Below are 25,845 nucleotides of genomic sequence, written 5' to 3'. Positions count from 1 at the left end.
TGTTTTGCTTTTAGCAGCTGCAGCGCAGTTTTGGCATTTTACGAGTTGTTAAACTTAATTTTAATTGTTTGCAAAGTATGCGCGCTGCACTTTTGTTTATAAATTTAAGCTATCAGTCAAGTTGTGTATGTATGTATGTATAGATGTGTGTGTTATGTATGTGTGTGTGAGTTTGCCTTTTAAGCTGGAGGGCATTGCCTTTTATAAACTTAAAAAAGCCTTTCAAAAATGCATTTTTTTTGCTACTGCTGGTATAAAAATTGTTAAGTGTTGTTGTTGACGTTGACTCGGCTTAGTGTTGTCGTTTATTTACATATGCAGCAGCAATTGTTGTTGTTGCCGGCTCAGCCACAGTCTGCACATTGTTTAAGCTTCGTCTAACCTGTAAACAAAAAAACCAAAAATTAGTTAGTGCTGTTATAAATTTTCATTAAAAGCACATTTCAAGTGTCAAGTAAGTCGTTGACCCAATGTGCTGCAGTTACAACAGGCAATGTACTATGGGTCACAAAAAAGAAAAATACAATTGCTAGATTTATGGCCTAAAAATAAATTAAGTCTAAGTGCAAACTTTTTGCTTTATGGTACAAAATGCCCATTGTACTGCTGCTAAACGTTTTTGGCACATCAGTGCACTTGACTTGGCAGTGACTAGAGTCAGGTTTTGGACACAGGCGACAGTTGCAGTCAGCAGTCAGTACGTCTGTCCGTCTGTCTGACTGGCAGCTGGCTTGGCTCATTGTCCATGGGACACACAAGCCGCAGCTCGTCCTGGGCAGCTGTTTATTGTTCAATTGGTTAATTATCTGCACACACACACGCCCCTTTGCAATTTAATTGTTATTGTTGCGCATTTGTTAGATAGCTCAGCTGCCATGAAATTGCATTGTGGCTTCAACTAATATTCCCATTGTCCATTGTCTTCAGCTTAAGCTTAAACTGCCTGGCGCTGCAAATTTAATTAAATTTGCTTAGCTGAGCGCAATGAAATCGAACTTTATTAGCATAGCCAAGTCAATAACATTTGCTCAAGAGACAGACAGACACTGTTTATATTTTGGGCTACGCTTTGTTGCAGCAAGGACAACGCGCTGACTGCTGCGCTTACGAGGACAATAAAAAACAGCTACAGGGGGCTATAAACTCTTGTGTGCATATTTGGCTGCGCAGCAGCATAAAAGTCCAAACTTTTCATTTCGTCTAGCGAGAGTTCATGAACTGTCAGTGCAACAAAGGCAACCGCAGAGGTCAACAGCAGCCAGCCCATAAAAAAATCTCTTGCACACGCGAGACACACACACACACAGAAAGCAGCGACAACTTTAATTTATATGGCAAACTCAGTTGCTAAAAATTTGTTGTTTAGTTGCAGTTTTATTAAAAGTTGCTGCCAACTAACTTAATGTTAGGCAACAGTTTTAATTTAGTGTGATTGTCAATGATGCTCAGCTAAATATAAATATAGTTGAATATTTAAAAAGTGTTTATCAGACAAACCTATATACGCATATATCAACGCATTTCCACAAAAGTTTGATAAACCACTTATTGAAATAAAGATTTGCTGTTAACTTGTTTAAAAAATCAGCTGTTAAAATAGTATAAAGCTATGCCAATTAATTATAAAGCTATTACAATTTGCATTTTTGATTTGTGCATATATTTATTTAATGTTTTTGCTGCTTTTTATTGCTGCACATTAAGCAACAATATTTTGGCACATTTGCACATCAAATGCATTTTTATGCTTGTTTTTTGTGTGTTGCATGCCACACCGTTGCAACATTGTTGGCGTTACGCATAGCAGCAGCAACAATATAAGAAATTCAATTTTTTTTGACTGGCAACGAAAATAAAAATGAATATTTCATAGTTGATGGGCAGGCAGCAGTAGCTGCCACACACACACACACATGCATGCTATATATGTGTGTGTGTTTGCAGTTTTTGTAGTTAGCACTAACATATCGCACTAGTTGACATAACGAAACGATATGAATACTTAATTGCATATTGCGGCTTTGACTGCGCCTGAAAGTTGGCAACTGAAAACGAGAAATAAAAGAGAGACAGCTCTTGCCACAGAGTGAGACAGAGCGAATTGAGCTACTACATAAATCAAATGCAAATGTCAAGCAGCTTAAACTAATTGATTTTGTGTGTGTGTGTGTGGGCAGCAAGGCTTTGAATTATAATAAATGATTGCTGAAATGACTTAATAATGCAACTTAATGGGCTAGTTGGAAATTTAAATTGTGTGGCTGCTATGCAAAAGCAATAAAACGATCTTCTTTCGACTATTTTAAGTGCAAGTATTCTATATTTTAAGTTCAAGTAGTCACTAGTTAAGTATTCCTGACTACGCCCATGTTGCCTATTTTCAGCGCTCACTAAACTTTACGTTATTTTTCGCGCTTTGGTAAATTTGCTCAATGAGCCTGCTTAACATATTTGACACATATACTGGCAATTCAATTGCAGGGCAAAGGTCGCTTTATAGTTTTTTCAGCTGCGCGCAACAAAGAAAATTCTAATAAAATCAAATAAAATGTAAAAACAGTCGAGGCAAGCCAACGAATTTATGTGGCATGTGGTTTTGGTTAGAGCGACAATCCTCGACGCACATAAAGGCATTAACTGTAAATGTCTGTAATGCCGTCATTTCCTGCTGACAGGCGAGCAGGAGAAAGAGAGAGAGAGAGAGAGGCAGAGAAAGAGAAATATAAATAAGTATGCATATAAAATATAAAGAGAGAAACGAACGCAAAGATGTTAAGACTTAGGGGTGGTGGCCATTGCTATTTTATTGCCGCCCTCACACACATACACACACACAAAGTAGTCTGAGCTGTATGTGTGCCTGCCACATTGTTGCCTACTTAAAAAGTCAATTTGTGTGACGTTTGTCAAGTCGGTTTAGGCCGCATCCACCTGTCTTTGAGCCGCGGCTGCTTGGCTTGTCAGTCGTTCACCTTAAAGCGTCACGTGCTATCGATTAAGCTGCTTACGAATACAAATACACACACAGATAACACACACACACTATGTCTATAGCTATGTGTGTCAATGGCTGCAGCTGGCGCTGCTTGTTGCCACATTTGTAGCAACAGCACAAATATATTTAGATTTATTTATCCCCAGGCAAACGAAGTACAAACTTGCCTTTGCATACGAGACACTAACACTAACAACAACAATAGCTATAGCAATAGCAATAGCAGCAGCAGCGTAAATAAATAAAATCTATTCCCCAGTTGTTTGGCATTGCATTGACAAGCGAACGCGACAAAGTTTGCAACTCTCTCGTTCTCGTATTGAAATTCAATTTGTTCAACGCGCACATAAATAAATGAAAATCGCCCACATTTGTTTATTACAAACATATCAATGGCATGCCATATAATAATTTATGCATAACTATTTATTTATACAGCTGAGTGTCTGGCTAACAACATGTTATGTCTCAATTACAACAAGTGCAATTTCAATTATCATAAACTTTAAATTCTAATTTGGTAAACGCAGGCCACAAATAAATTCAAGTAGTCAGCAATGTCAAAGTTCAAGCGCGTGCCTTGGGCCATTGCGGCCATTTAATAATTAAAATATATAAAGCCAACTACTACACTTGACATTACATTAAAGTAAATGCCATTAAACAAATGGAACTATAGATATATGCATATGATTGGCCAACATTTTGTCATGTGACAAGATCAATCAGCCCTAATGGAAATTACATAAATTATTTAAGCGCCCCAAGGAAGCTGTGCGCGATAAAAATAACAATAAAGCGCTTTTTTTTCTGTATGCAATTAAAATATAGTCACGTTCACTAGTGTAGTAGTCCAGCAATAAATAATAAAAAATAAAAAAAACTGCATGTGATAAGCACACAAAAGTGAAAAAACAAACTGAAAACAGCTGGCGATAAAAGACAATAGCGAAATCTACTTTGCTGTGAAAGCCCCACCGAGAATTTATGCACTTGAAACAAATTTTAAAACAGAAGCTAGCTGATGATAAATATTGCTATTTAAATTTATTATTGTACTATAAACTTTTATTTTCAAGTATATTTGCTAGTTGAGCTAGCGGCTATTACTCTATAGAGCATTTATATACTAAAATATATTTGAAACAGAAGCTTTGTTATGTTATTTGTTGCTATTTGATTTAATTTACTAACACAAACTTTCACTTTCAAGTGTATCTATCTCTTTATATATCATTTATATATTAAAAACATATTTAAAGCCAGAGCTATCTTATGATAAATGTTACTATTTAATTTTTGTAGTGCAAAACAGCATTTAATAATTTTTATATCAGACTTTTACTTTCAAGTGTAACTAGTAGTTGGTCATGGCTGCTCTCTATCTCTATCTCTCTCTTTATCTCTCTATCTCTCATTCTCTCAATCTCTTTATCTCTCAATTTCTCTATCTCTCTCTCTCTCTCTCTATCTCTCTTTTTCTCTCTCTCTCTCTCCCTACAGATAATTATACACTTAAGACATTTTTAAAACAAGTTATATTCTATATATTATTTTTGTATTGTAAATTAATCTAATAAGATTTATTTCAAGCTTTAAATTTCAAGCGTATCTGCTAGTTGGACATGTCTGCTCACTCTCTCTCTCTCTCTTTCACAACAAAAGAGTTATACTATAAAAAATATTGTATTTAATTTTAGCATTTGAAGTTAATTGTATTTATTTTTATTTTCAAACTTTGACTTTCAAGCGCAGCTGCTAGTTGGGCATGCCAGCTCTCCCTCTCGCTCTCCCGGAGTTGTTGACCAGTCTGGCGCCTTTTGCATAAAAATTTAACACACACAGCTGGACAACAAGACTAATGCGGACTACTACTGCACAGTGGAATGCAGACCAACTGCTCCGAGGAACGTGACTAAGGCTAAGTGGGCGGCTGGAACTGTGGGCGTGTCGCTTGTAACGCACAATTTGACGCATTTCATTTTTTTGCTTTGTCGCTATGCGAGACAAACGTGTAAAGTTATAAAACAGGCAAAAGGAGGACACGGCGAGTCAGAGTGATGTAAAGAGGGAGGCAACTCTGGTGCGAGAGACGTGACCCAGGCAGGAAATGCTGCTGCTGCTGCTGGTGCTGGTTGCTGCTCTGGCGTCTGGTTTGAGCCCAAACTGGGTGGCATTTGTGGTTGAGTTTGTCAACCTCAACGACATGACGAACGACGACGACGACGACGACGAGGAGATGAGCTCATTACTTTAATGGGTTTTTGCTCTGCCTGGCGCTGGTACGTCTGACTGACTGTCTATAGACTATTTGTTTATTATATGCTTATTAAATATTTGCATGTTATACAATTTATTTGCTGTTTGCAGTTGAGGTCAAAGGATCTGCGCAATGTAATTAGCTGGCAATATAAACAACAATCAACAAGCAACGAGCAGCGAGCAGAGCAAACAATTTAAAAAATTAACCCAGAAAATTAATTAGCGAAAATCCCGTAGAGCCACGACCGAGTGCTAAAAACAATGAAAAATAAAATGAGGGGCGTTGATTTGTAGCAACGATGACGACGATATTGTGTGTGTAGAGCGAGAGAGAGAGAGAGAGAGAGAGAGAGAGAGAAAGCAATGAAAAGTAACGTCATCTATTGCGTGTAACTCGAGTTCGCTGTGGGCGTGTGTGGCATGCAGCAAAGTGTGGTCAACGTGCAACGCTTGTCGTCGTCGTTGTTGTCGCAGTTGCAATTGTTAAGCGCAACAAACAACTGTAATTTTGAGCTCAGCAGCAGCCATAGCGAGGATGTGGCATGTGGCAAGCAGCTTAATTGCTTGTATAACAAGCAGCTAGAGCAGCAAGAAATTGCTGAATTATTAAAAATAATATTTAGCAAGCGCTTAAACAGCCACTGGTTGATGACAATAGCAATGGCGGCGCCAACAGGACGACAAGGACATAATACGATAAGGGCGACTGTGGCATTTGCCACACTTTGCCGCACGCATTGTTTGACAAGCGCTCCAGTTGCCTTGACGTCAACACAGCAAGAGCAACAACAAATGTTGCAATAAAATGCGGCATTTGCCTTTTATACTCCAATACCAAATGACGCTTTCATTTCAATGTCACACGACAGGCAAGAGCAAGAGAAAGAGAGAGCGAGAGCGAGAGAGTGGCAGAGCAGACTTTAGAAGTGACAGCAAATGCGCACTAAGTTGTCTGTTTTAGGCAGTTCGCGTTCACTAATCAACAATTAAATATTTGCCTGCGAAACTGGCAAACAAACTTGGCTAAGAATATAACTGCCAACACTTGAGTTCCTCAAGTTGCGAGGCAGTTGGCAAGCGACAAGTTAGTCTTGTGATTTTAATTTGAATTAAATTGTTGTACGAAAATACACAGATAAGAAAAAAAAAGGCATAAGTAGCTTGAACTTAATATGAAACAATGTAAGCTTATGCATAAATTCAAATTTTCTTAAGCCAAGTAGAGCAGAGTTGGCTTTTATTAATGCCGAATATTCTTAAATTCAATGCCAGTTGGGCTGAGAGTTAAATTTTGTAAGTTCAATACTTTAATTCAATGCAGCTTTGAAGTAAATGCAATAACTAATAAATGTAATACAAACTTTTAGATTAGCAGAACACTTACTTTAATATCTGTATGTGGTTATCTGGTATCATGACTCTGGTCAAGAGTCTTACCAACAATTACTTATCACTTTGATTCATTAGACTTTTGTTTATAAAGTAAGACAAGCAACATAACGAACTATTAAATATAATACTCAAACCTAAATCAAATTTAAAATACTTAATATACGCGCTACTTTTGTTTGTTGCTGTGTAAGTTTCGCATGTTAAATTTAGCATAAGATAAATATTGTCGTTTTAAAGTTTTGTCGTCAACTTTAGAGATTATTTCCAGTCTCTTAGTGCGAAAAACCGCAGCAAGATTAAACTGTAGCCATTGCATTTGCTTGGAATTTAATGCTTTTGAGTTTGAGTTTAAGTTTATGCTTAAGCAGACTTACTCACTATCTCTCTCACTCTTTGTTCGCTGCTCTGCTCTGCTGTGGCATAAAATTAAATCCTTTTGCTTTTGTAATTCAAGGGGCGTTAACCAAAAGCACAAAGCTGCGTTGCGTTGGCAGCCAAATCTATTTTTAAGAGACAAGCTGTTGAGCTATTTTTAAAAGCAGCTCCACTCACTGCTGCTGCTCGCTTGGCAGAGAGAGAGAGAGAGAGAGTGCAGCAATTAGTCAAAGGTTTCGTTTCTTTCATTTGAACAGAACGCACCTTTGGCTGCATCGGCAGCTCATTTGTCTTGTGGCCAAAGCCAATTGGGTCAAGCCTACGCCGTAGTCGGTCTGATAAGCCCAAACTGTAACTGTAGCGGCCACTGGGGAGACGCACGCACTGTTCTTATCGCTAACAACAGAACAAAAAAAGAAAACAACAGAACACTTTTGTAAAAAAATAAATGCTGCAGCGTCATTAGCTGACCCCAAAACCCAAAACGAGTCAAAAATCAGTCGAAGCACAAAGTTGAGCATAGCAGACAGTGCAAGACTCTGAGTGCATTTTGCTTATTTATTGGCAGAGTGATATATTTGTATAAAGAAATATTTAGAGATAAACGCATTTGAAGTTTTCAAGTCTATCCTCCAAAAAATCGTGCGAACTTCTCAGGAAAAATCAGTCGAGCTACAAAGTTGAGCATAGCAGACAGTGGAAAGACTCTGAGTGCATATCGATCATTTACTCGAAAAATTATATATTTATATAAAGAAATATTTAGCATTAAACGCACTTAAAGTTTTCAAGTTTATCATGCAGGAATTATCTTTGTATAAATGATATAATGATGGAATTTTAATAAAACATAGCTAATAACATAATGAATATTTTTACATCATTAACTCAAACGTTTTTTTCAATTTATATCCAATCTAATCGAATTAAATTAAATCAATTTATATCCAATCCAATATCCAATAAAATACGTTATTCATGCTTAGTTAATCAATTCAAACTAAAAGACCATTGTGTACTCTGCTGTACAGAGTCTCTGCCTGGCCCGTTGCAACACAAATTGTGGCATAGGCGCTGCTAACGAAGGTGAATCTTATCAGAAACAAATACACATGCACCCATTTGTGTGTGTTCAATACAAAGTTTAGTGCAGAGAGGTCTGGCTAAATCTCTGAACTCGGCATGTGGTCCACATGTGCTGCAAGATGTGTTGCATGCCACATGCAAAAACATGTCATGCTCCATATTCGTGTGTGACAATATTGTGACTACTGCCAAGGCAAAAGTGTTACACGCAGCCAGCAGCGCCAATGCACAATGGACACGCCCCAAATATCAACTTGCCACGCTGGCAGCTTGCAACTTGCAACAGTTACAGTTTTGGTCACTTGGGGCATGTTGTTGCAAATTGGTTTTAATTGCGCGCAGCAAAAGTTGCTAAATATGCAATAAATAGCATAAGGACATAGCAAAAGGACATGCGCTTCGATTGAAAATGCCTGACAAATTTTAGCAGCGAGCGGCACCGGAAATTTCATCAACATCCCAAGCTGGAGTATTTAATTTCCTCAAGGCAGACACACAACTCAGTTGAGCGCTGAGTTCTGACTGATGTCATTCCATCCACATAGATATGTATATAGTCTGCAAAGGACTTTGCGCTGCTGCTACGTGACGTTGCATATGCATATGTCAGTGGGTGTGCCTTGGGTTGGGAAATGCAGACAACGACAGCGTCGACATAACAAAAATAGAAACAGCCACAAAAGCTTGACAACAACAACAAAAAACAAACAACAACGCGACTTCACTTGGCAGCGCCCGCATGCCAGGATAACTGCAGCACACACACACACACAGGCATACACATACATGTGCACACTCAGGTGCAAAAAGCAAAGCCCCAAGAGCAACCCTCACGCGTATGCGACAAAATTATGAATGAAGCCAAAGATAAGCGAAGCAGTGCAGCAAAAAAAAAAAATAAGTGACAAAAAAACGAGTGAGAAATTATTTTTGTTGCCAACAACGAACTGCAGTTACTCTATATACTTAAACTTAACTAAAAGTTATGCATACTTATAGAGCTAATAAAAAAAACTAAAAAATTCTATAAAATTTAAAGCAAAAGTTTATCACAACGAAATTTTGACAATACATACCAAAAAAAATGAATATTAAATTCAAATAAAATATTAAATACATTAAAAAGAGCACACAAAATAAGATTTCAGTATAAACAAATTAGAGCAAAGTCTTCTTTACTATATTTTACATTAAATGCTAAAACTAATTCTGTTGCTACTGCAGCACAATCAAATAAAGTTGGTTAATATATAAAAATCAAATGCAGTTCAATTATAAATATAAATATAATAAATATTGCCGCTCACTAACTTTAGTTTTGAGTAACTAAATTTAGTTTCTACCAACGATTATTGCCACTCGCTAACTTTACTCCTGAGTAACTAAATTTAGTTGCTGCCAAGTTGTTTGGCAAAGTTATAATGCTCGCTCATTAGACAGTCAGATATTGTAGCAAGAACAATGCCACATTGGCCCGGATTGCGGGTGTGTTGGCTGCGTCTGTTTTTTTTTTTGTGCTGACAACATGGAACACAACAGCAACAGCAACAGCAGTTGGTACAGTTTTAAGAGATTAAAAATTGTACACAGGCATAAACTAGTTGTTGTTGCTGCCTCTGCCTGACAGGCAACACTTTGAGGCAGACAACAAATTGTCAGCTTGTTGACGAGCTACATCAGCAACAGCAACAGCAACAGCAGCAACATGCCAGCAATTTAACAAAAAAGAAGCAAAGAACACACTCTGAGGTAATAAAGCGCCTGGCTAACTTGGCAGAAAGCTTTGGCAGGCGGCGCTCGTGGCCACTTGAACAGCATTAAATCAACTCATTTCGTTTTTGTGATTACATGTTGCAGCAACTGCCTCAAGTGCTGTGTGGCAAGGTGGCAAAGTGCGCTTATCAACGCAGCAAATAGTTTATAGAGCGCAGCTTGACATAGTTTCCACATGGCAGATGCTACAAAGTTTGCATTTATGCAACAGGCGGCGGCAACGACGACGACGCCATACTTGCCACACGGGGCGGGCGGGCCTGGGCCCAGGCGCATAATTTCATAAAAAACTTCGAGGCTTTTACACCTATTAAAATGCTATGGCACTCAAAAAACTAGCAGCGCAAAATTGTGCACGCCACACACGCTTGCAACAGATTTTCATTAAATTTGCAAGTTGCAAGTTGCAGCTTTGCACTTATGTGCCGTTATTTTATGCATGGAAACCAAATAAGGGCGGCAGCCATTTTGGGGCTTCCGCTTGCAACAGACTCCCCAATGTGCTGCACATAACTTCATTAGGGTCACAGCAACAGCAAATTGAAGCAAAGTTTATGCCTTTAAAATATAAGCCGCATATAATTCCAATATACGCTTAACCTTCTCGCCTTACCAATGTGCTGACGGCCTCTGGTAATTAGTCATGAAACCCAAGTCAAGAGCAAGACATGCCGAGTGCTTGTCTAGGCGACATTCAAGGGTTGCCACAACAACAACAACAAATAAACAAACGGGCGTGCTGCTAATACAAAATGCCACCCACTGTTTGTGATTTGGCATGCGCCACGTTTTTAGGCCTGACTTTCTTATAAAATATTTAAAAGACCAAACACAATAAATCAATTAATGACTGGGGCCAACTGTAAATCTCATTTGAATATGCATTTCATGTTTGCTAATGAGCCTCACACACATTAAAATTGACATTTAAAGCGCTTTACAGCAAATTACAATTAAAATAAACGAATTTAAAACAGCAATTGCTACTTAAATGCATTTTTAAATGCAGAGGCTTAAAGCAATTAAAGCAGCAGCTATAAAACATTTTAATACATGTTTAAATATTTTATTTATATTTTTCAGCGCAACTGCAAGTCACGCTTGCCTCTTTTTTATTGCATCTTAACCTCAATTGTTGCATAATAAAAAAGACACATAAAAATGCTGCAATTATTTAGACTTTTCTGCAGTCATAAACTAATATTTTATAGTTGTTGAACATTTATGTTTTTTTTTTTTGCAAATGGGCGTTTCGACTAAGCTTTAAATTTAGTATGCAACAACTATTAGAAAACTAGGCCTAACACTCAATTTTGAAAAGCTAAGCACACTGAGAGGGGGCAACTTGCCAAGCCGGACTGACGGCCAAAGTGCCGAAAAAACTCGTTTCAGAAATAAATACGCTACTTGAAGCTGGAACTGGAGCAGACGTAGTGAGCGCTAGCGCTTAAGTGGTCCAGAGCTCGAAAATTGGGCACAAGCGTGCTAAAGAAAAGGAAAATACTGCCGGGCATGCAATAGAGAGAAAGAAAGAAAGCAAAGAAAAACGAAAAAAACAAACAAACGAAAAAGTTTTTTGCTGCTTCTTTCTTTTTACGGAGCGTGTGGCAGTCGAAAGAGCAACGTACCAATAGCAAATCCCACTCACAGATGCGACTGGCAGATAGACTGGCTAAGAATGTTCAACAGCAGCAGCAGCAGCAGCAGCAGCTGGCAGTTGGCTCAAAGTGGAACAAGTTCAAAAGCGCTAGCGGCAAAGAGTTGGCCAAAACGCTCGCTTGGCCGCAGTCCTCTCTCTGTTAACTCACCTTACAGTGCTGCTGGGGCTGACGAAAATTTATGCTTGGTGTCCGTATCCGTAAACTGCAAATGCAAATAAACAAACGACGAGTTAGTTAATTAGTTTATTACATGCAATTTTATGTTAAAGCTTTAGTCAAACATCAGCAGCTCTTATCAGCTGTCTGCCCTTCTAAAATAATATACACTTGCTAATAAAACAAAACAAAAAGCAGCAGCAGCAGCAGCTCAGTCAAGCCAAGCGACGGCGACATGGCGTAAATATTGATTTTTATTCTATGTGTGTGTATACTATAGTATATATTTTATTTTATGTATTTATAAGGCGGCAGCAACTTCATTTTTATTACATATGAACTGAACTGAGCCGTAGCTGCCGGAATGCGCATAAAACAGAAAAACGCAAGCAAAACAAATAAATAAACAAAAGGCAAAAAGGTGGCCCGTTGACTGTGTAATCGAGACTCGTTGGAGTTGGGGGGTTGCCACCAACTTCCCCCTCTCTCTCTCTTTCTATTTATCTGTGCCCAACACAAACATTGTATCAATTATGAAGGCTACTTCTTAATAACAAGTGTGCTTATAAACTTAGACACTTGAAAAAATAAAAGGGGCAGAGAGAGAGAGCTAAGGCAATAAAGTAAGGCAGATAATCCTACAATTTAAATTTTCAAAATATTTATAAATTCCAGCATAATCAATAAATAAAGCCTACGATATATATAAAAGAATTTATAAAAGAGTTTACAGCATAAAGAAATTAAACACAGAGTGTGATGATTAAAAAGGTTTAAAGTATAAAAATATTTATAAATTTCTAAAAGTTCAAAACATACTTTTAGTATAAATGAAAATTCTACAAATTATGATGAAGTTGACGCATAGAAAGAATTTATAGAGCAGTAAGTTTTCGACATATAAAAATATTTATAAATTCCACAATTTATTTAATCGCAGCATAGTTAAAGTTACAAATTTTCGCCCAGTGCATGCGACATTGCAATTGAAGCAAACAACGTGTTACAAGCTGTAATCAGCCCCAGAGCCAACGCTGCCTAGACTTGAGTCTAGTCTATTGGCTTGGCGTTGAAGCTTGAATCTTGATTCATACATAAATTAAGCGCATTTTATTATACCCGCTCGAGCATATTTATAGGGTAGAGAGAGACGGTTTTAAAATATTTCAAGCACGTTGTAACAATTGCAAGCAGCAACGACAAGAGACAGAGACGGCGACGGCGACGATGACAACGCGTTAAAATCAAGCAAATTTTTGCGTGTTTTATTGTATGCTTTAATATATTTTATACACAAAAGCGAGAGGGAGCAAGTGTCGCCTGCTTGCAATCACATTTATTACTGACAAGCGCGGGGCGGGTTGGAGTGGCGGTGCTAGGGCTGAGGCACCCTCTTGGTCGAGGGTCTTGAGCAATTTAGCCAAGCTGAAATGCTCACGTGACCTGCTTACCGAGAGTCTCTCGGTCGAAAGGCGAAAAAGGAAGTGTGTGTGCTGCTTAGAGCATTGCGCAGCGCCGCAGCCCCCGCTCCCTCTCCCTACACATTTCGTATTTATAGCAAGCCATGCATTAAGGTGTGTTTAGCCTTTCGGCATCACTTTCGTTTTTCTTTTTTTTTATTTCCATGCCTTGCCAGCTGTTTATCAGTCTTGCCTTCATTTTACTCTAATCACCATGTGTCGGTCAATTTACAACAGCAACAACAAGCAACAATGTTGTTGACTTTCAGATCGGGGCGTTGCAGATAATGGCGCAACTCAAGCGTTAAAAGTAAAGGGCGCGCACATTTAAAAAGAAATTCAAACTCAATTGAAAATTATACATATTATAATTCAAAAGAATTATTGCACAAATATTGAAGAATAAAATATTACAACATTAGCCTGCAATACTGTGTTTTAAAAATCTTTTGTGGTCACTTGGCTTAACACAATTTTAATTTAAAATTATGCGTGTCATTTTATAAAATTCCAATTTTAGTACTAAAGTATATTTTAAGTATTTATGAGACGCACTAGAATTAATCTAGACACACTACACTCTTCTACAACATATAAAAAAATGTTTTAAAATCTTTTATGTTTACACTTTAGCTCAAACACTTTGATTAGCTTCTGCCAAAAGGTTACTGACTGCAATGTCTGCTTTTTATAGATGTAAAATTGTTTACAACTTTAAACAAATCACAAATGAAATAGTCTCAAGTGAGTGTTGCATGTGTGCATAATCAAAATCAAAGCAGAGCAGCAGCAGCAGCGCGTTTCAAGTGGCAACAGCATAATAATATTTACGCAGCTATTCAGAAGCCGTTAAACGAGCTGCTGGCCAACATGCCAGCCAATTGAAATAGAACTACAGCAGCAACATGCAACAGCAACATACAACACGCAGCAGCAACACAGTTTGAAAATGTGATAATATTTTCTTCTGCTAGTTGTATTTTTTTTTTTTTTTTGGTATTTTATGGTTTCCGTTGCATTTGCAGTATGCAAATTGTGGGAAATATATAAATTTGAAGCATTGACTACGCACAAAGCTCAAATGACCCTAGAAATATGCAAATGTTGGTGCGCTCATGTTTGCAAATTGAAACGGGAAGTTTACACAGTAAGTTGCGCTCTCGCTCTCGCACTCTCTCTCTCTCGCTCTCTTAAGCTCTGAGAACTAATTACAGTTTGCCTTGTAAATATTAAAACTAATTTATATGTATGTAAACAGTTTGCAGGTGTCTCTGCTTAATTGCACTGAAGTGTACAAACTGTTGCCAAAAAAATGTCAAAATACAGCAGCAGCCAACTATTGCATACACTTTGATTTCATAGCTAGCATAACTGCAATACTTTTGCATTAGCTTTAGCTACTTCAACATTCTTTTAAATGTCAAAGTGTATTAAAAACAACAAAAATGTTAAATTAAAGCAGCAGCCAATAATTAGATACACTTCGATTTTTAAAAAAATTATAAAGTTATCACTTAATTGGACATTTTAATGCACAACTTTCGTATACCCTATTTTCATGATTGTTTATCCACAAAGTGTATAAAAATCTGAACTGGCACTGATTGCATTTAACGTGTTAATAAAACAGCAGCCAACTTTTATGTATACTTTGATTGGCACATATCTAGGCACACCCTTTTGGGCTTTTATTTATCGACAAAGTGTATAAAAATCTGAGCTAGCATTGATTGCATTTAACGTGTCAAGTTGCAGCAGCAGCAAGCAGCGCATATAAAATAATCAGACAAAGTGCAATGCGCCAGTTTTGGGTCAGCAGCAATTGTTCTGAGGGGCGGAGCGGGGAGGAGCAACGCAATTTCCAGCTAAATGCAATGCACTTGAGAGAGAGATATATATATACAATTGTATATATTTGTACGATTCGCTCTCGACGCAATCACAGCGTGACATTCAAGTTGTACTTTCAGTCATTCAGTCAGTCAAGACAGTCATTCAATTGAGCCTGGGCTATATAACAATAACTAACAAGAGGCGCGCTCTGGCTACAAATTGCAAGTGCCACCCACACACACAGACACAGACAGTCGCAGCGAAAAGTTTGCGCACATAAAATATGCTGCAAGAATTTTCTAAATGTCCCCAAAGCGTCTACATATAATTCATGACCCTCTGACTGCTGTCATTTGTTTGCTGGAGTTGGAAGAAGTTACAAGAAAAATAAAATAAATATGCTTTAAAGAAAAATTATTGAAAATAGTTTTGTTTTTCTTGGAAAATGCTGAGTTTAAATTTTTAAGCTCTAGCTGCTGTAAACAAAGATGCTTGGAAACTTTTTAATTTCATTTTCCAAAAGGGACTTGGATTTCTTGCTACAACTCTCTAGCGTATTTCTGAACTATCTGTGGCTAAATCTGCTCTCTGCCTAGCTCCACAAAAATGTTGCTCTCTCCGCAGCTTGTTCTAGTTTTTCATGTTTATGTTTATCTGCGGGCTTGGGCTGCTTCCTGGCAGAATTCACACCTCTTGGTCTGGCTGATGTTTGCTCTACATGTGAGTTCAATGCACTCAAATTGCAATTTGCATATAAGCCAAGAGAGCGAGCGAAGCGCATCAATTGCATTTAAAATCGATTTGCCATTTTGTGCCTTTTTTTTACAGCTGCACACACATCCTTTATTACAGTTATTGTTGTTGGTGACCTCTTAAATATATACAAAAAGTTATAAGCGCAACAATCTTCACACAGTTTATTGTTGGCGCTGTATATTTTTTTTTAATGCTGAGCTGGGATTAGCCCAAACTTTAGCTGTGAGTATTTAACTTTTTTTATGTTAGTTATGAAAGCGTGTGGACTACAGTTTATTAGTTTGCTTGCTCGCTCTAGCTCTGCATAGTAAAACTTTTGATTGTTCTCGATGCTTGTAATTAAAAAGTTTTCATCAAGTCAAGGCAGCTTTTCTTTATATAGTGCAAGTTCTTAGAGCTCAAGTGTGTCATATGCTGCTTAATTAGAGTTGGAAGATTTAATTGCATTAGCAAAAAAGTTAAGCAAACAATTTTATAAACAATTATTTCCTTTAATTCTTCAATAGCTTAGCTGACTCTTAAATTTGCGTTGAAGCTGAATGCGCTTTAAGTCAAAGGCAACGCCGAAACTTTGTACCTTTTATTGAGGCCACACTGCAACTGCAACTGATGCATGCAACACGCAGCCAATAGATTGGCCAAGCTCAAATAGGCAACACTTTTCTATATATATAATTCTAGAGCCTAATTGAAGTAGTGGCTGAAAGTTAACCGTAAAAGCTGCTTTATGAAAATCGATAAAATCGAAAAACTAGCCAGGCAAGGCAACAACCACCGTTGCCACACACACACATACACATAGGCGAGCATGCATATGCACAGTGGGCTTCGAAAATATAAAAATGTATATATATGAATTTGAAGTTGCCAACGGAAATGTGTGCGCGTTGCAAGTAGCAAAAGTTGCAGGGGCAAGCAACATGAATTGGACACACACACAGCTTTCAACCACCGCCGGTTGGCAACGCTTTATGGCATTGTTTTTGTTCTTGCCCCAAAGCAGGATGTGCACTAAAGTGGGCGTGCGGGTTGGGTAAGGATAACAAAAGCCCCAAACCTAAAGCCGTAGCTCGTTGATTTTTACACGTGTGCATTGCAATGCGTTGCGACCTGCGCTAATCCCATAAATCTAATTGAACAGCAGAATGTAGCAGAGCCTGAACCTTTACCTGGGCTTTTGGGTTAGGCGGTCACAGTTGTTGACCCCTGCCCACTGACCAAGCGACAACAAAACTTTCTGCACACACATAAATTAGAACTTTGATGCTGCTGCTGCCCAACGGTAAAAGACAAGTTGCTGCCCCCGCTTGAATTAAAAACAATTGAGCAACAGCTCAACAATGGCTTTTACTCTTGGCTCGGGCTACCTGGCCAAAGTCAATGCAAAAACTTTAAATTGCCATAAAAAACTTTGAGTCAAACAGTTGACTGCAGCAGCAGCAGCAACATCAACAGCAACAACAGCGAGCATCGCATCCAACGGCATTGGCCATCCATTAACTGAATTGATGACGCCATTGTATGTGACGCCTGCAGAGCGACAACTGAAGTGTGTCAATGCGGGCAAAACGGGCGCAGGGGTTCAGTGGGTGGCTAAGTTGACAAAGGACACTAAATAGCTGAGAAGTCCTATTTTTCGTTGAAAGGGTTTGCTTGATAGATGGAAAGTCAAGTAATGCAGCAAACTAAAGGGAATAGTTTCAAGCAGTAGCTTGAGTATCTTGTTACAGCAGCTGCTTAAGCTTCATTGAATTTTATTACACTTTTTGAGTTTAACCTCAAATTTTTAGTGTCGGGCAGCACTAAATTTTTGAGTTATATAGCTCGAGTTTATCTTGGCTTGCCAATTAAATGCATTACTCCAATTATTTATTGCTGCAAGCAGTCGCCACTAAGCTGCTTACCCCAACTAGCCATACGCTTTGTTTGCCTCTCTTTCTGTACGCACTTTCAATTATGCTCTTATCAATAAAATGCTCAATTGTGTGTTGTAAGCAGCAGCAGCAGACAAAAGAGCACACACAGCAATTGAAATTTCTACTTCCCCCTCTCCGCCTCTCCTACTCTATCAGACTCTACGCCTTCGCATTAAATTCTTTGGCTTTTGTGAATTGTCGAAGCGTCAGCGCTTTATGTAAAGAATTATAATCGTAAAAAGCAAAAGCAAACACACACACACACACACAAAAGAGAAAGAGATCTTTTTAGCAAGTTTGCCGTTGCTTGAGTTAAGCTGATTTTACCGTTGGCTCTTTGATTTGCAGGCCCATAATTGCAGCACCCGCAACCCTCTCTTGTCTTTTTTGCACTGCTTGCATACGCGTAGTAGTTGAACTGCTTTATCAGCAGCGATAAAAATCTAAGCGGTAAACAGGCAACTAAAGAAAAAATGTGTTAATAAAGTGAACAGTAAATAAAGTACAGACGCAAGCATAAGCCATGCATGCGTATGTGTGTGTGTTGTATGTTTGTTGCAGATAAGCTACAAAAATAGCATAGAAAAAATAAATTTGTGGCTTGAACTTCAAACGATGCTCTGGGTATAATAAACACACACACACACCACACACACACTGGCAAAAAGGTAAATAGGGCCCCAAAAAAATTAAACAAAAATAGATCAACAAATGAGCAAAGCGTAAAGAGCGTGGAACGACTAAAGTATGTGAGCGAAAAAGAGAAGCAGCGAGAGCGAGAGCTACAGCAGCTGCAAAGTCAACGACAGCTGGTTGTTCAACTGGTTTCAAACTACGAGAGTCCTCAACTAAATTACAGACAATTACAAAAGCAGCCACAACAACAACATCAGCCCATGCTCTTTGACTTTAACAACAACGCAATGCAGCAGCAGCCGCAGCAGCAGCAGAGCAATAAAAATGGATTTGCTTTTTATCAGCTACAGCGCAGCAGCAGCGACTGAGAGAGCGATCTCTGCATGAACTTAAAGCAAAGTTTTGTTGCTTTGTTGTTGTTGTTGCTAGATTTGTGTTGTTCTGCTTGTTTATTCATGTTTGCTTATTTGCCAGATGCGTTCATTGGCTTTTTTAACGGTACTTTGTAATGCGAAGTCAAAAAGAAATTATGCATTTAGTTGTTGGCTCTGCTTGTGTGCTACTTTTAGCACACACACACACAAGCAAAAAAGGAGAAAGCAAATTTACAGGGTATCACTTAACTTACCTATACAATTGCTTAACTTTTGCTATTTGTTTTTAACTGCGCTCTATGCTTTCAAATATAAACAATAACAAACAAGTTAGAAACTTTTTAACTCTTTTTTTTTGCCGAAACTGCGCTAATTGGCAAAAAGTAAAGAATGAAGTATGCAAAACTATGAAAAACACGCACAGCCGCAACGGTATATAATAAGAAATAAAAATATCCTACATAAGCTTGTGGGAGTGCAGGAAGTAACAATAAAAGAAGAGTAGGCGTTGCGGGCGGCGACAAAACAGCAGCGCACAGACTTCGTCTGCGGCAGACGTTAAAATTTCCAAAAAGAGAGCCACAGAGAGAGCGAGCGAGTAAAATAGCGAGGGAGAGAGAGAGTTTTGATGCGCTGTGCGCGCACAGGATAAAAATGTTGAAAAAGGCGGCTGGCTCTGGCTCTATCTTTAATTTATATTTATTTTAATTGAATTTTCATCATCAACGAGAAAAGCGGGCGCGTTCATTTCTTTCTGTTACTTTGCCTTGACACTTCGTCTATCTTACACTTCTTTTATGCTGTCGCTTCACTACTGCTTGTAAGTATATAAATTCATATACGCACACACACACATGCATGGCTGTGTGTGTGCGTTTTCTTGTTTGTGTTTCAACTGCAACTCCATTCGCATTCTCACTCACACGCACACAACTTACACAAATTAAAACTTACACTTGCTCGCTCGCACTGCTGCTGCTTAATTAGAATTTAAGTTTGCACATTTATATTTCATAAATTTCTCGCTTCACTTCTTTTGTTAGCATTAACTTCAACAGTTTTTGCTGTTTATTTTGCAAGCACTGAAACAAAGCCGCGTTTAATTTATAGCCGTACGCACACTTTTATTTGTTTTGCACATTACTTCTAAACCAATTGTTTTTTTTATGTGTTTATGTTATATTTTTACTGACCAACAAACGAGATTTTCAAAAACCGTGCGACGTGCTCGTGCTTACAACTCGACGGCGATTTTCGGAATGAGCAGAGAATGACAGAACCGCAAAGAACAAGAAAAACGAAAAATCGCTCACACTGTTGCTGACAATAAACACAAATTGTGGCGGGCTGTTGATAATTATGTCTGTGTTGCCAGCAGTTGGTGGCGGAAAATAGCTAAATTGATCATATTAGTTAAAAGAACTGATTAAAAAGCAAAGAAGAGCAAACCTGTTGGTACTTGAATTCTTTATTGCAATAACAACGTGGCTTTGCAGAAAATCCAAATCTAAAGGGGTAAAATCTGCTGCTGATAATTTTTAGAAATTGTGGCGGCCGCTCGATGCTTACATGTGTTCGATAGCACAAGCAAGTGCTCGATTACATTCGATTTGCATAATTTACTGTATTCTTAGCAAAAATGCCGTGTGTAGTTTAAAGTGCTGCCAAAATAAAATAAAAAACACACAGAAAAGCAACATTTAAGTTGAAAAAAGTGTGTGGTTGTGTTGGAATAGGCCGAATTAGAGTAAAGCTTGAGGGCTCGGCAAATTAAGCAAAGATGCAGTCACATAGCAAAAAGCGCGTTTGCTATTATTACGACAGTAAGTATGACAGAAATATATTAAAAAGCATTATAAGCAGCCTACACATTGCCATTTATAACAATTGAAACATGGAGGTGGTCAAATGTGTAAATTCTAATAATTTAGCGGCACCGCTGAAAACAATTTTATAAATTTCAATTTTTAAGTCGACTGTACTAGCATTTTGCCGCAGAGCACACTTTGTCCGCAACGACCGCAGCGCATGATTACACACGTTTGCTTTAGTGGTGGTGGTGTGTGTGTATACTGTGTAGACCTTTGTTTTCGTATAGCGAAAGCGCGCCGACGGTTGTTAGCGGCAGAAGTGTGCAGTGCGGACGCGCAATGGCGACACTGGCTGTAAAATTATAATTCTGCGAAGCGTGGCAGCAAATCTAACAAGTTTTTATTGATTTGATTTACAGGTGATATAGGCAACTATTACTATGGCCAGGGACATCCCATGAAGCCGCATCGCATACGCATGACGCACAATCTGTTGCTCAATTATGGGCTCTATCGCAAAATGGAAATTTATGTAAGTTATAAATCAAAATTTAATAAACAATAACTAATAGTGCAATTAATGCAGCGTCCGCACAAAGCTACGGCTGATGAGATGACTAAATTCCACTCCGATGAGTATGTTAGATTCTTACGCTCCATACGCCCGGACAATATGACGGAGTATAACAAACAGATGCAGCGCTTCAATGTGGGCGAAGATTGTCCAGTTTTTGATGGTCTCTATGAGTTCTGTCAGCTCTCAGCAGGTGGCTCTGTGGCCGCAGCTGTTAAACTGAACAAGCAGGCATCAGAGATTTGCATTAACTGGGGCGGTGGACTGCATCATGCGAAGAAATCCGAAGCCTCTGGCTTCTGCTATGTCAACGACATTGTGCTGGGCATTCTGGAGCTGCTGAAGTATCACCAGCGTGTGCTCTACATAGACATCGATGTGCATCACGGCGATGGCGTAGAGGAGGCATTCTATACGACAGATCGTGTGATGACCGTAAGCTTCCACAAATACGGCGAATATTTTCCGGGCACAGGTGATCTGCGCGACATTGGCGCTGGCAAGGGCAAATACTATGCAGTTAATATACCGCTACGCGATGGCATGGACGATGAGGCCTACGAGAGCATCTTTGTGCCCATTATATCCAAAGTAATGGAAACTTTCCAGCCGGCGGCTGTGGTGCTGCAATGTGGCGCTGATTCGCTAACAGGCGATCGCCTGGGCTGCTTCAATCTGACGGTCAAGGGTCATGGCAAGTGCGTGGAGTTTGTCAAGAAGTACAATCTGCCCTTCCTGATGGTCGGCGGTGGTGGCTACACCATACGCAATGTTTCCCGCTGCTGGACTTATGAAACTTCAGTGGCACTTGCTGTCGAGATTGCCAATGAGCTGCCGTATAACGATTACTTTGAGTATTTTGGCCCTGACTTTAAGCTGCACATCAGTCCCAGTAATATGACCAATCAGAATACCTCCGAGTACCTGGAGAAGATTAAGAATCGTCTGTTTGAGAACTTGCGCATGCTGCCGCATGCGCCAGGTGTGCAAATCCAGGCCATACCTGAGGACGCCATCAACGATGAGTCCGACGATGAGGACAAGGTCGATAAGGATGAGCGCCTGCCGCAGAGCGACAAGGACAAGCGCATTGTGCCCGAGAACGAATATTCTGACTCGGAGGATGAAGGCGAGGGTGGTCGGCGCGATAATCGCGCTTACAAGGGACAACGCAAGCGTCCGCGTCTGGATAAAGATAATTCCAGCATAAACAATTCCAGCAACAAGACTTCCTCTGAAACTTCCAGCGATATTAAGGATGAAAAGGAAAAGCGTAAGTCGTCGACTTTTCTTCTATCATATGCAAAAATTATCTTTTTATTTTATAGCTGAGCCTGCAGATGGCGAGGATACGTCTTCAACTACAGCTGCCAACAACAACAGCAGCAGCAACAATAGCAACGCAAATAGCAACAATAAAAGCGATAGCGATGCCAGCACTCCAGCTGGTGGCAGCTCCTCCACAACTGCCAGCAAGGGCGCCAAGGAGAACAATATATGACGTGGCGGCCGTAATTGGTTATAGAAGCCAATTAAGCGACCGCCCAAATATAAACCGCCGGACTTTACCTAGTACTCTCATCAACATAATCCATCATCAACTTCATCAACAGCAACAGCAACTGCGTTTCCCACTGCTGGCAAACAAGTCTTCGGCAGTTCATAGTTCATAGCATATAGATAGCCAGCAGGCATAACTCAAATCATAATACAATTTATTGTAAGTCCGTAACCCAAAACTACCACGAAAAATATCATTGTTTAAACTAAAGTTTTAAGTTAAGCAGCAGCAGCCACAATTGAAAGTCATTTTACTCTATACCATACACTTAAATTTGTTTTTGGGTAAACCTTTTGTCAGCAACTACAATAAATATTTAAAACATGTAAATGTAATCAATAGTTTGTATTTATTTAACAATTTGTTGTAACTAGAATTTGAATACTGGTTAACTAACTAAGGTTAATTCATTTGTAATTTGTGCTGGCGTTGATATATTTTAAAATATTGTCAGCGTTAATTAAGTAATTGATTTGCTAAGCTTTGCTGCTGTACATAGCCAACAATATTTTAATATAATATCAACGTTCTTAAATTTGTGCCACGTTGTTTACATACTTTAAGTTGCAGCCTGTTGCAAGCACAGACGACGAGCTGGGTGGGTGGGATTGTGACTAGCCTCGTTGGCGCGGATGCTTGTTGTTAATCTAGTGATAATATCGAGTCGATGCTATTGCGTTGGCTGCGCGGCGCCAGTCGTGGTCCGCCCAAGTAACTAATTGGATTCGCGAATTGTCGCTGCAGCAATGCGCTCTCCAGATACATGGGCGCGGGCATAGGGCGCAAAGCCTTGGCTTTACCAATTGCAGTGTGGGGTTGGGCTGGTGGTAACTTTGTTGGCGCATTGGCATTTCCAGCGTTGACATCAAAGAGCTGCTGCTGCTTCTGCTGCCTCTCGCTGTCATCGTGTGCTTTGTGGCGGGATTTGCGTCGTTGTGGTGCTGCTAGCTGCGATATAGATATTGGCATAGGAAGCGGTGGGGATGGTGTTCGAGTTGTTGTGGGGTTTCGGCATTTTTTTAGTTTAAATAATTTAGGGTTTAATTCTATTTGGCTGTATGCAAAAGTGTTAGTCAGGCAAATGGATCAGGTTTTCATATGCGTGTGTGTGTGTGTGAGTAAACCCAAAAAGAGAATATTAAAAGTATTTTTTATAAGTTTTCTTTGTTGCTAGCTAAGCTGTCTATGTAAATGATCCATGTTGCGCATGATAAACGAGAATATTGTTGCCACAACAGCTGTTGTGATGCAGCACATTTTTAATGCACAATGCAATGTGTGTTACGTTACAAGTATGCATGTGTGTGTGCAGTATTAATTAATTATTATATGCTAAGCTAAGCTGAAGTTTGCACATTTGAATTTGAATTTGAACTTCATTTAGGCGTTTAACACCATTCTTAGCTACTTTTAGCTAGCAAACTATCTGGCAGCACCGTGCCGATCACGCACGCGATCTTGAAGCATATCGATAGCTAAATTAATCGTGCTTTATATTTCGTGGCGGCCCGCGTGCAGTTTCTTATTAGATTCGTATTTTGCATTAAAAAATGAAATATAATTAAAGATAAAGCTTGAATCGGTATACGCGTCGTGTGCGAGTGTTAGTTAAAGTGTTTTTTAATTTGGCATCAAGTGTAGTGGAATTATAAAAAAGTGACGCGCAATTAAAAAAAAGTTGGCGGCCATCTTGTTGAATGTGCAAAAAGCGACACAAAAGTTAGTGTTTGTTGTTGCGCAGATCGCTTAAGTGCATTAAGTGTTATTTTTTTAGTAGAAAATTAAATATTTTGCGTTGTTTGATCGCCCTTTTGGAGTTTTGCGCATTTTCTACAAATTTTTTCATGTGCCTGCCAAGTAAAGTTAAGTGCATGTGAAAAAAATAAGTGCGCGATGCATTTGTTGTCTCTATCGCACCTGGTGCGCCAGGCTAAGGCAATGAAGCAGTGCGAAAATAAAGTGCAAGTGAAAATGAAAAAAAGCCGTTATAATATCATAATGAAGTGTAAAATGAAAATTAAAATGAAATAAAACAAATGCTGATATTTGACATTTATGGCAAAGTAAGTAATTCTGATTCTTGTATCTTTTGCTTTTCAGCGTTAAGTTATTTGTTAATGAGAAACTTGTTGCTGCAATTCTAGTTAATGCAGCATTTGCCATTGCATAAAATCAGCTCGTTGTCTTAAATTCTTTAAACTCTGCTGCTTGTACTTTAGCTCGAATTGCACTTGCGCTAAAAAATATATAAAAATAAAAGTACTTTAGCCTGGCTGGCATGCACATTTAAAAATGTTATTATTCACATGCAGCTTGAAACGCCATTTTCATAGCAAACTCATTTTCAGATTTTTTATTGTTGCGCGCCAGTTGAAGGTTATAGTAGCAGCAGCAGCAATAACAATAACAAAAGGCAAACAAAACTTGCACTTTCATGCAACATACAATGCCAAACAAAATCTTTAGCTGTGTGTGTGTGTGTGTGTGTGTGCGTGGGTGTGCGCTTTGGGTATTCATATTAACATTGTGCGCACAGCACTGAAAATTTTTCATTGCATGCTGCAAGGGGCAGCCATGCAAGCCCAAGAAGAGAAAGCGAGAGAGCGAGAATAAAGAGAGCATTTATACTTTGTGCTCAGTCATCATTTGTTTCGACTGTAAGCTTCATATTGCAATTTATTACCCACCTGACAACAGCATGCCCACACACGCACACACACACACATACATATATATGACACTTGAATATATTTATTACACATGTTTTACATTGTACGCACACAAGTTTGTTGCTTATTGGCTTGGCTGTCGTTTTTGTTGTTGTTGTTGTTGGTCAACAAGCCTTGTTAACCATTATGGGCCATGTTTTAAACAAACAAACAGCATTACAACAATAACTTTACATAATTACAGCTAAAGCCAAAAGCCTAAAGATTTACTCTTTGCTTATATTTTTACAATTTTTGTTTAGTCTGGCGCACTGTTTCGAATAGCTTAAAGCCAGCCCAATGCGTTAAGTGTGGCACATTAAACTTCCACAACAAAATGTATATAAAAAGTAAAACTTTGTCCCCAGCTTAATAAACACTTTGGTAGCAGCGTAAATTTTCGTTCGCGCTTACATATGCTGAGGCAAATTATTGAAAAAGTTTTGCTTCTAGCTCAAGCTTAATAGCTTTTCATTAAGTCGCTGTTTTGGTTTGGTCACTTGCCTTGTAATTGTT

General features: G+C 38.8%; 2 protein-coding genes and 1 long non-coding RNA gene across 3 annotated transcripts in view; 1 reads left to right on the top strand and 2 right to left on the bottom strand.

Moving 5' to 3' along the window:
* Positions 1-115: 115 nt before the first annotated feature.
* Positions 116-20,234, bottom strand: LOC108600235. The gene is made up of 3 exons (XR_001915183.2): positions 19,630-20,234; positions 11,692-11,746; positions 116-382 (listed from the first exon to the last, which is right to left on the bottom strand). It is a non-coding gene; the product is annotated as an uncharacterized LOC108600235 (long non-coding RNA).
* A 76-nt stretch (positions 20,235-20,310) lies between these two features.
* Positions 20,311-22,938, top strand: LOC108600232 (histone deacetylase HDAC1). Its single transcript, XM_017987660.2, has 4 exons — positions 20,311-20,498; positions 20,906-21,018; positions 21,073-22,333; positions 22,389-22,938. Exons 1-4 carry the CDS (start codon positions 20,456-20,458, stop codon positions 22,559-22,561), a joined length of 1,590 nt encoding a protein of 529 aa, XP_017843149.1. The 5' UTR covers positions 20,311-20,455; the 3' UTR covers positions 22,562-22,938.
* Positions 22,939-22,980: 42 nt separating this feature from the next.
* Positions 22,981-25,845, bottom strand: part of LOC108600233 (CG13716) — a 30,237-nt gene continuing 27,372 nt past the window's right edge. The window contains exon 14 of the mRNA XM_033293463.1: positions 22,981-23,569. Coding sequence (XP_033149354.1) covers positions 23,264-23,569 — 306 coding nt within the window. The 3' untranslated portion in view covers positions 22,981-23,263. The remainder of the gene's footprint in view (positions 23,570-25,845) is intronic.

This window comes from Drosophila busckii, chromosome 3L (assembly GCF_011750605.1).
Source record: "Drosophila busckii strain San Diego stock center, stock number 13000-0081.31 chromosome 3L, ASM1175060v1, whole genome shotgun sequence".
In the NCBI taxonomy this organism is placed as follows: domain Eukaryota; kingdom Metazoa; phylum Arthropoda; class Insecta; order Diptera; family Drosophilidae; genus Drosophila; species Drosophila busckii.
This window is presented reverse-complemented; position numbering and strand designations above follow the sequence as displayed.

Excerpts from the sequence above, each read along its gene's own strand:
- LOC108600232 (XM_017987660.2), top strand. The coding sequence starts at position 20,456 with ATGCAGTCACATAGCAAAAAGCGCGTTTGCTATTATTACGACA. Across the intron at positions 20,499-20,905 it reads CGTTTGCTATTATTACGACA|GTGATATAGGCAACTATTAC; the intron begins GTAAGTATGACA and ends TTTGATTTACAG. Across the intron at positions 22,334-22,388 it reads TAAGGATGAAAAGGAAAAGC|CTGAGCCTGCAGATGGCGAG; the intron begins GTAAGTCGTCGA and ends TTTATTTTATAG.